Genomic DNA, 11152 nt, shown 5'->3' with positions numbered 1-11152 from the left:
TTTTGGCTATTTGACTACTGGGTATGTTTATCTTCTTCTGTAGCCACTAGTAATATACATACATACATATATATATATATATATAAGAGCTGTGTATGTATATATTTATATAAAATTTGCATGTAGCCGGCTTTTGAAACAAGTTACGCGGAGAAAAGAAGGAAGAAGAAGAAGAAGAAGAAATAGAGCATACCCAGAAGCCGTAACCAGTCAATATTTCAAGAGCTTGATTTAGTAGCGTCTGCAAAAATGGTGCTTCAGAGATTGGAGATATGCATAGAGATGGTGAGACTGGCAATAGATTTCGTCATCGTTGTGGCTGAAGCTGTGGGAATTGTGATTCAGCAGAACAATCTGCCACAGCTAACCACCCAGCCTTACTCTAATACTCCCGCCCCCTTTGTTGGCTTTCTTCCATGAAATTACCCTTGCATATATACATACACGTGTGTGTGTGTGTGTGTGTAAGTACGTGTCTCGCCGTCAGCTTGCTCTTTGTATATTCATGGAGTTTGAGGTTGGTAAAAAATCACATTACTTTCCCAACTTTTGTCCTTTCCTTTTTTTTTTTTTTTTGGTGAAATTCATTTCCATTCGGGTCTCTCTGTTTCTTGTTTCTTTTGCTTTTTCCAGTTTTGGTAGATGGGAATTTTGTTACTTACCGTGAATGTATGATAGTTTTTGGATGAGCTACATATACACACACACACACATATATATATATATATATGGATGAATAATATGAATCGAGTTTGATCTTTTCGTGAATTACCCATTACATCCGATCAGAACCTCTATTTCAAATTAGGGTTCTTCCATTAACCCGATGTCTGGATAAAACCTTTCATTTCACAATTCACATTGAGTTGTAAGCTTAATTAATTAAATTTTCATGCTTTCTTTCTGGGTTTATTCGATTTTTGAGAACCCAGTTTCTGGTTTTTCTAAATTCAAACTAGAAAAGTGAGATTTGGAAGGATGATTCACGGGAAGCGAGGAGATACAGAAGAAGAACAATGAAGTAGCTAGCAGACAGAACTGTAGTACAAGCCAACCAAGGCATAAGTTCAATTATTGGTCTGAGTCATCCATGAACAGAGAAAAAAGTTAATATTAATTAGAATTTCTCAAATTAAATGAATTATTAACTAATTAATTAATTAATTAATTTTCTTAATTCAAAATTATAGATCTATAAAATTAAAACTATTATATATATGATTATAGTACCATTTGATAGAAGCTAATTATATATATGATTTTGAAAATTATATATATATATATATATATATATATATAGTTCATGGTGGTTAATCATGAATTTATCAATTTAATTTAGTGATCAACCTAATGAAATTTGATTTCGGATTTTCGTTTTATTTTTTGTTTCTTGAAATGGGATGTACACACATATATATATATATATATATGTATACATATATACATTGTTTGCATCGTGAGAGTATACATGTATATATATATATATCTCATACATAGCTTGCACGTTCTAGTTCTTATTATCTGTCTAGTGTTTGTTTATTAATTAAAAATTGGAAAATTAAGAAAATAAACACACGATGGTTTTCAATTAATTATTAGATTCTTTTTTATCCTCTTGATAATTTAATGTTTGATTAAATTAATTAATTAATTAAGTCGTCGTCCCTAATCAAAACATTAGCTTATATTAATTCAATCATTGAATTATTAAATTAAAAAAACAAAAAAATCAAACTCGAATCAACAATAATATATAATTTACTATTACCAAAAATAAAGGACCATAATATATATTTGAATAAATTATTAAACGATTCACATACACCATCGATAATATATCTCGAAACGAAAAACATAATCCGATTTGAACCAACAACGAATTTACTACGGTGAAGAAGAGGGCAAGGCGGGTAATAATAATCGAAGAAGCCACAAAAGCTCAAAGTTATAAGTTTCGTCTAACTCGTAAGCTAACATTTCTGTTTCTTTAACGTATTCTTCACATATTTTTTTGTCACGGTTCATAGTCTCATTGAGAAACTAAAGTCGTCAACTACTGACTAATATAGTAAATTTCTCGATGGCTAACGACTGTAGTTTCTCGGTAGAACTCTTGGCCGTCACATTTTGCTGGTTAAGTTAGAATTGTATATTGGTTAATGGTAATTTTTTAATTACTTACGAGTGAAATAAATAGTTAATTATTATTAAAATTAATTACACGTTAAAATAATATAATAAATGAAAATTAGAGAGTTAAAAAATAGAAAATTATAATAAATTATACAGAAAGAAAATTGGTCCAAGCATTTGACATTACTGGGCCGGGCTTAAAATTTTCAATTAATAGTAAATTAATTTATTATTTATATTTTTATAAAAATTCTTACTTAGTGCATATATATAAATATATGTGTAAAAGGAATTTTAAATTGTGGTAGATACTAATAACGGTGATGCCTTATTTTCGTGTTTAATGATCTGGCGGTGATCGATTTATAATGTTTAATTAAATAAAATTGAGAGTTTAACTCGTCAGTGTGTTGTTCGGGTCACAATGAGTAAGTTGAGTTTAGTTGTGGCGATTCATATCGGTAACGCACGATCAAAATCTTAATAAACAACAAGATAATAAGTCTCCTAAGGAGAATATATATAAACGTAAATCTGACTCGAACTTATAAACTCGTAGAGATAACAAACAGTAGCAACTATGTCGGACTAAGTGATAGTTGAGAATTTATTAATTTATATTACAAAAGAGGTGGGAGATTCCAATTAACATGTCACAATAGCCAATAAGACATTAAGAATGTTTAACACTCTTTTTCGTGTCTCGGTGATCTTAAGCTTATAACTACGGGAGATAATTTAATTTATTCTCACAAGATCGTTTATTATAAGCTATATCGATTATCTATGAAAATTATTGTCCAGATCACACCCGAAAATTGTCGATTTGGATGTTGTCGATATCGAGTTTCTTGTAATCGCTTCGGTTTCTAGCGACGAAGAAGTTCCCCCAATTGTACTCTTTGAATTTGGCAGGATTTTGTTCGTCCACAAGATGCTCAAGAGGTTTTACCATAACGTTATGACCGGGGGATAAAAAGAACGCCATGGAGAATCTCTCTCGTTTGGAGTTAACCACCACTCTGTGCTCTGCACTTTGATACCTATCGTTGCTCCATACCTACATACATAATTCTTGATAATCAGAGAAGTTACACTGAGTTTGAACAAATTTGAATATGTGATACTTATGTTTAATATATATATATATATATCGTAGATGATGTATTCAAATGAGGAATTTATGGAGCACAGCCTCTTAAGCTTAACTATTTAGTACCTCAGTTACACAAAAACATATATATATATGTGTGTGTGTGTGTGTGTATATGTACCTGCACGATGTCACCAACATTTATGATAAGAGTATTTGGGATGGGTCGGACATGAATCCAGTCACCATGGGATTTCCGCTTCACTTGCAATCCTCCAACATCATCTTGAGCAAGAACAGTTAAGACTTCAGGATCCTTGTGCCGGCCAACTCCAAGGGCTAACTCAGGATTAGGGCAAGGAGGATAATGATTCAGTCTTAACATGCTTATTTGCCTTTTAAAATAGTCTTTCAGGGGGTTGAAATCAGTTAATCCTAAGCTTAAACATATTAATTCCAGTATCCTGAATGCTAGCTTTTCTGCTTCTCTTGCGTACTCCTCGCATGTCTCCCTGCAAAATCAAACTTAATGTTACTGAGTTATGTGTATAGTTATATAACTGTACTTCAAGAAAGCTTGAGCAGTTAATCCCATCTGTTTTCTGCTCATGCATGCTTGTTGTGCCATCTCTTTATACATGTATATATTCATACGCATATATATGCATATGGGTAGAGTATATAAATAAATACCACCTTCTCTTGCTGCCGGATGCTCAAGCTCTTAACGTGTTTTACCATTGAAATTTGTAACTTGTAAATGGAGAAATATGAAGCTGTCCCCATTTATTTTTATGTATAGCATGCATATATATATATATATATATTTAGTATATACGAGATATATTACCTAAAATCATGAGGATAATCAGGCCATTGATTCCTTATAACCCTCAACTCCTTAACATCAGGATCAAGCGAAGCCGGAACGAGAGTTGGATCTTGCAACATGAAATCAAACAACTCTTTCCAGTCTCTTACATTCTTAGTGTACTCACTATCATAATACCCCATCGGATTCACTTCGTCTCTTTTCACCTTCCTCTTCTCCTCTAGAGACAGATCGAAGAACGCTTTCGCTGTCTCCTCGATTCTCGCACGGAGCACCGAGGGAACTCCGTGGTTTTTTACCTGAAAAAAACCCCAGTTCTCGCAGGCATTCCCGATTTCTGAGGCGACCCGTTTGAGATCGGCGGGTGTTGAGGTTGAGAGATCGATGAGTGGGATTTCGTTGACTTCTTTGACTTTGAGTTTGGGTCTGTGCTCCAGGGATTGGATGAAAGTGTCGCTGATGGTAGTTTCCATGGCTGGAGGTTGAACAAGGGATGATTTGGTTTGTAGTTTAGAATTTGTGAAATGGTGAAGAACAAGTGAACTGGGTGGTGGGTATTTATAGTGGAGAGAGCTGTAGAAATTCACAAATATAAACAAGTTACGTAAATTTGATATATATACATATATATATATATATGTATGTATGTATGTAAATTTGATTTGGTATACTTCTAATCTCCTCGTCACATTTGGTACGATCAATCCTGTGCTGTCCGCCAACTCTTTTACATTCTTAATTAACTAATTGGGCTGGCGGCGCGACTATACTCGCATATACTCTATACATATATATATATATACATATACACTTTAGTTTTTCTTAATTACGATAATATTAATAATTAAGATTTAATTATTAAATTAAGTAATATTAGAAGAAAGTAAATAAAAATTATTTATATGATATTTTAATTTATTATTTAATTTTTTTATTGATAAAGTTTTTTGACTGCTAATAATTGCAATACATTGAATCTAAGCAGTAGGAATACAGCCAAAATTCTGTACAAAATTCCTGGTGGCAGCAAAATCGCATTTGATATATACAACTCAGACTATATATATGTATATATACATATACGTATATATCGAAATTATTTTGATAGTTTATAAAATACAGTAATATTAAACTATTAAATTCATCTGTAAAATTTTTTAAAAATTTAAATTTGTTTATATGTTCATGGGTTGAGAACATGTGATTCAATGAAATACGCAAGTGCTCGGTTGAGTTACCTTCCGATAGATCTTAAAAGAAGTTACATATGGATATTGCTGACACCTCATATATATATATATATGTATATATGTATGTATGTATGTACACACACTCACGCATTATTGAGTATGGATATTGCTGACACCTCATATATATATATATATATATAGAGAGAGAGAGAGAGAGATGTACACTGAGTTTAGTGTACACAAACAATGAGAGATTAACTCAAGAGAATACTAACGACAGTGGGACTCCTATAAGTAAGTACATTTCTTCCAAATCCCTCTATGAAGAACATGTGTGTGTGTGTGTGTCTATATATATCTATATATATCTATATATATATATATATAGGAGCAACGTCAATGTGTTTGTATGTGGTAAATCTTTCTTCTTGTGGCGCCTCGAGTCAACAATGGCCTAACGACTATGAAGAAAATACAACAAACTAATTTTGTTTTTATATGGTGTGTGTGTGTGTGTATATATATATGTATGTAGCAAATGGAATTTTTGTTACGATCATTATTCAAAGACGTGGAAACATGTGGCAGCATATCCCTTTAGATATTCTTCAAGAAATAATTGAAGGAAATATTTAATGCTATGAGTTTGAAGTTTTGTATTTTTTTGTAGAATTGGAAGAAAATATTCTGAATATAACAACAAGATGACTCTGCAAATTCCTCTCAAACATTACATCACTAATCCCCCCAATCCTCAGTATAGTATTGTTGTTACAACCACAATATTTACAATGCAATAAAAACCAGAAGCCAGAGCTTGGCCTGTCTGGATCGATTTACATCTTGAAACGATCTATCTGGATATTATCGACAGTAAGCTTCTTGTAATCACTGCGATTTCTCGCGACGTAGAATTTTCCCATCTTGTATCCGTCGTACTTCGTGGGTTCGTCCTCGTGTAGAAGCTCTTCGAGAGGCTTCACCGTGACATGATGAGCCGGGAAGAGGAAGAATGGAACCGAAATCCTCTCTTTCTCGGAACTCACCATTACCCTGTGCTCCGCGCTTTCATACCCGTCGTTGCTCCAAACCTGCAACACAAACCCTTAAAGATTTAGACATAAACTACTATCATCACAATGTGAAAAAAAAATTAGGTTGGATTAGGCAGTGATCAAAATTAAAATGTGTAGTTAAGGCTTTGAATGACCAACAGCTTTTTGACTCATTGGTATTAGCCCACCTGGATGAAATCAAAGAGTTGAAGGTTCCGGGCAAGCTCAACTCCGCAGCCGAGTCTAAGAATGATCATCAGGGTTTGTCAGGGAATTGTCACGGTTTTAAAAGACCAACATTCTTGTTGGCTCATTGATATACTCCAAGACCAGGAGGTCTGAGCCAGATTTGACTCAGAAATTGAGACAAGGCTACTTATTATCATGATATGATAAAAATGGTTTCCTAGTAAGTTTAGGTTGAGATTGCTTCAAATTTTAATTCAAAGTCCAATTCTTATCCAGTTCAAAACATGTATGTTTTCATGATTCAATATTTGGCAAGTGGAAGCACAAAGCTTCACTGTATAAGTGAAAATATAAGTGAATTTGGCCCAATTATGCTCCAAATATATAAAATATGGCTAAATTCTATGTATCAGATAATTAAAATTTAGAAATTTAATGAAAACAAATGAAACTTAAATTAAATGCAATATTGTAGTACTGAAATAATGATAGCAATAGCCAAAACCAAGCAAGCTAATGAGTCTTAAAATCGAGTTAGCACCTGCAGTACATCACCAATGTTGATGATGAAGGCATCTGGGATTGGTTTGACAGAAATCCACTCTCCGTCAGATTTGCGCTTGACTTGTAGTCCTCCAACATCGTCTTGAGCAAGGACTGTTAATGCATCGGAATCCTTGTGTCGTCCAACACCAAGTGCTAACTCAGGATAAGGGCATGGAGGATAGTAATTAAGCCGCACAAAGCTTAATTGGCCTTTAAAATAGCCATTCAAGCAAGTTGCAGGCAACCCTAAGCTTAGAGATACAAGTTCTAGTAACTTGAAAGCTAATTTTTCTGCTTCTTTACCATACTCCTCGCATGCCTCTCTGGTCAACATAGTTAAAAGAGGTCACGTAAGCAACATATCAGAAATCAAAATGATAAGAAATCAAACTTCTCATACAAGGAGTTGAACGTAGATATGTTCTCGGTGAAAGCAAGTATATAAATCTCTAGCTACATAAAATGAAAATTAAAGCTAAGAAACAGAACTTCCATGATTTTTTGTGTCAGATGATGTAGTCTAAATGATTTTAAAATGATAAGAAATCAAATTTTCCATTCAAAAAGTTGGGCACAGATACGTTCTTGATGAAAGCAAGTGTATAAATCTCTAGCTACATAACATGAAAATTAAAGACAAAAAACAGAACTTCCGTGGTTTTTGGTGCGAATGATATGAAACAAAACTTTCCATGCAAGATGTTGAATGTAGAGATGTTCTTGATGAAAGCAAGTATATGAATCTCTAGCCATATAACATGAAAATTAAAGCTTAGAAGCAACTTCGAATAAGTTCATAGGAATCTCCCTAAATGTAATAACTGGGGTGTAAAAAAAAAAAAAAAAATGAAATGATAATATATATATATATATATATATATATGGAAGACGGAGAATGGTGAGAACGAACAATTCAGATTAAAGGATGGGAATGGACGGCTGGGATAATTAACAGGTTGGGTATAAATAGGATGAAGAAAAGAAAAAAAAAAAAGGGAGAAAAGGAAGAGAAAAGAAGAGACTGTCGATAGAAGACTTGAGAAAGAACCGGAGAAGGAAGAGACGAGAAGAGAGGAAAGGAGGCAATCTATCGAGGACTTGAGAGAGAGCTGGAGAAGGAGAAGACAATTAAGGTGACTGAGTGAGCTGTGACAGTGTTAAGGACGATAGAGATAGGAGATATTGTAAATTTGAATTTCAAACATTGAAATGATAAATTGTAGTTAAACTCTTACCTGGAGATGCATACTGGTGGATTGAACTCTAGCCGAGAGTGAATGGATCAACAGAGAGGATAGGGAGCTGTAGAAGGAGGAATGACTCGTAGAGAGTCGGTAGTGGAGTGAACAGGGAGGGGAAAATCGGATAGGCGAAGGCATGATGGAACCGTGTAGGAGATACGAATGGGAGTGCGAAGGAAGAAGTTGTATAGCTTTATATATCGGTATATATATATATCAGAATGTCACCAGAGGGAGAGGAAGTCCGATTAACGTAGAAATTAGGATAGGAAATTTGAAAACGTGAGTAGGTGAATACTTGTTGCCAAGGAGAGAGGAGATTTGGAGGCCTCTGAGGTTAGGCTGGGAGTGGATTAGTGCAAGGGATTGTGAATGTGGGAGCAGTTGAGAGGGACCATTAGGGGAGATGAGAGAGAGAGATACCAGTGAGAGGGAGTGGTTCAAAAGGGACACTTGAGGGAGATGAGAGGGAGATATCAGTGAAAAGGGAGTGGTCCGGGAGTGATCCTTGCGGAAGATGAGAGAGAGAGATACCGAAGAGAGGGAGAGGTCCGCGAGGGACACTTGAGGGAGATAAGAGTGAGAGATAACCATGAGAGGAAGTGTGTGTGTGTGTGTTATAGGATAGGGGTAATGAGTATATGTATAAATTCTGTTGGTCGCACATGCGTATGGATATTAGTATGAGCTAGTTTATGTGCTTGTTGAATATGTATGTCTGTATGAGCTATTCTGTGAGTTTGTTGAATATGCATGCATGTATGATGTTTGACTGTGACTGTAGAAATTGTATAACTCTACTGGTGGTATTTTTGGGTAGATGAATATGCCGATGTTGGCTATTGATGGTTGTTTGGTACTAGATATGAGTGGGGTCGCCGATGTTGGTGACAGTTAAGGGTTTACCGAAAGGGTAACAGTGTGCGTGTGTGGCCAATTTATGGTCAAGGATTGATGAAATTTGATGACGAATTGAGTCGTCGATATTGGTGATGGAAGGAATAGGTAACAGTGTGAGTGGATGTCCAGTTGGGGGTTGAGTGGTGACAAAAAGGGGGTCGCCGATATTGATGACGGCTGGGGTTTTTATTTGGGAGTAACAGTGTGGGTGAATGGCCGGATCAGGGTCAAGGGGACAAGTACGTTGGGAAATGTTGGGGTGGTCTAATGTGGTGACTTCACATGGTAAGAAGTGTGAGGGTTGACAATTTTTCTTCGAGGAGATGTAGTAATTACAGTAGGGATAGGTGAGTAAGAAGAAAAGAGTGCGGGTGGAAAAGATGGCATGACCATTGGAAGGGGGGAACTAAGAGAGGAGGCATTTAACTGGATTTTCATGCTATGTTTATGATTTAAATTTACTTTAATGAGTTTGTATATACTCATTATCTATCACTTCCAGATGACGTAGTACCGAAAATTGGACCAGAACTGCGTACTTTCGAACCTAGCATGTAGAGGAGACGGAAAAGGGAGTATGAATAGTAAAACAGAATAATTACATAATTAGTAGCAAGTAACTCATTTTGAAACGAGAAATTGTGAAATTGTAAACTACTGTATTGATGGAGATACAATAGAGTAACTTTAGAAATTTGAATGATTGGATTTGAATATTTTCTATGTGTATGACCGAAATTGTTTATGGGATGATACATGTTATGTCACGTATGCTAACAGGGTAATTGTAACGCCGCTGAAGTTAAAATCGGGGCGTTACACTAAATGTCACGGTCTTTTCAAAGTAAAGCACAATGAAAACTAAACTTGGCAATACAATTCTTCACTTGGACTATACTGGAACAAATGATGTTTGTTTGGTGAATTCATTTATTACAAACATAGTCTCTAACCATAAAAATTTATAATTTTTAGAAAATAACTTTTGACTTTTAATAAAAATTTGTACTAGAATCTCAGAAATCACTTTTTATCAAACAGGTTCTACTTTTTTAAATTGACATCATTTTCTGTAGTTATTTTTATCGAATGCTAAATAAGAGTTCTAATGGAGTCAACTTATCACAAATTTTTCTGCTACTTGATTCCCATAACAATAAAATCACAAATCAATGATTACGATCAGTGTAAATAAATAATTTTCAAAAACTCAAAGAGTTGGATAAAGCAAACCTAAACCCAGAAGGGCATTGCGGCCACTGGTTCGTCAACACTCTCAACTGCTCGCCATCAACCTCATGTGAAGCCGGAATTACAGCGGGGTCCTCCACCAAGAAATCAAACACCTGTTTCCAGTCCCTCACATTCTTCGTGTGCTCACCATCATGGTACCCCATAGAATTGACTTCATCTCTCTTCACCTTCCTTTTCTCCTCCAGAGACTGATGGAAGAACCTTCTTGCAACCTCTTCGACTCTCTTGCACAGCTCCAGCGGCACCCCGTGATTGATAACTTGGAAAAACCCCCATTTCCTGCAGGCGTCTCTGATCTCTGCGACGAGGTGGTTGGCGTCAGTGACGGAGAGATCTACGAGAGGGATCTGTTCGGCATCGACCTCGATGGGTTTTGAAGTGGGTCTGTGTTCGATGGGCTGGACGAAAGCTGCGTCAAGTTCTCGAACCATGGCGACTGCACTACGAGGGTAGGTAGTTCGTATGGTGTAAGAGAAGGGATTGGAGATCATACAATGGTGGAGAGTTGCAGAGAGTGTACATTGAATCTGGACGGATTAAGGAAGGTGTATTTTATGAAGTGTGAATTTGTGATTCCACCAACTTATAAAATTTCATGAAGTTATTGTGGTGGTTATTTTAAATTCAAATTATTAATTTTTTCATTATCTATAATAACTAAACTATATTTATAACAAATTTATAAATACTTTAGAATATATTTACAGATTTATGTAAGA

At 35.2% G+C, this 11152-nt stretch overlaps 2 protein-coding genes across 2 annotated transcripts; both read right to left on the bottom strand.

The window, feature by feature from the left end:
- Nucleotides 1-2716: 2716 nt before the first annotated feature.
- LOC110813792 (fe(II)/2-oxoglutarate-dependent dioxygenase 4-like) lies at nt 2717-4653 on the bottom strand. The gene is made up of 3 exons (XM_022041051.2): nt 4077-4653; nt 3408-3738; nt 2717-3193 (listed from the first exon to the last, which is right to left on the bottom strand). Exons 1-3 carry the CDS (start codon nt 4529-4531, stop codon nt 2939-2941), a joined length of 1041 nt encoding a protein of 346 aa, XP_021896743.1. The 5' UTR covers nt 4532-4653; the 3' UTR covers nt 2717-2938.
- Nucleotides 4654-5889: 1236 nt separating this feature from the next.
- LOC110813790 (protein DMR6-LIKE OXYGENASE 2-like) lies at nt 5890-11025 on the bottom strand. The gene is made up of 3 exons (XM_022041050.2): nt 10413-11025; nt 7034-7361; nt 5890-6339 (listed from the first exon to the last, which is right to left on the bottom strand). The coding sequence occupies exons 1-3, from the start codon at nt 10922-10924 to the stop codon at nt 6085-6087; spliced, it is 1095 nt and encodes a 364-aa protein (XP_021896742.2). The 5' UTR covers nt 10925-11025; the 3' UTR covers nt 5890-6084.
- Nucleotides 11026-11152: the final 127 nt, after the last annotated feature.

This window comes from Carica papaya, chromosome 6, assembly GCF_054855325.1.
Source record: "Carica papaya isolate Zhongbai chromosome 6, ASM5485532v1, whole genome shotgun sequence".
In the NCBI taxonomy this organism is placed as follows: Eukaryota; Viridiplantae; Streptophyta; class Magnoliopsida; order Brassicales; family Caricaceae; genus Carica; species Carica papaya.
The sequence above is the reverse complement of the archived record's forward strand: the minus strand, read 5'-3'. Positions and strand labels throughout refer to the sequence as shown.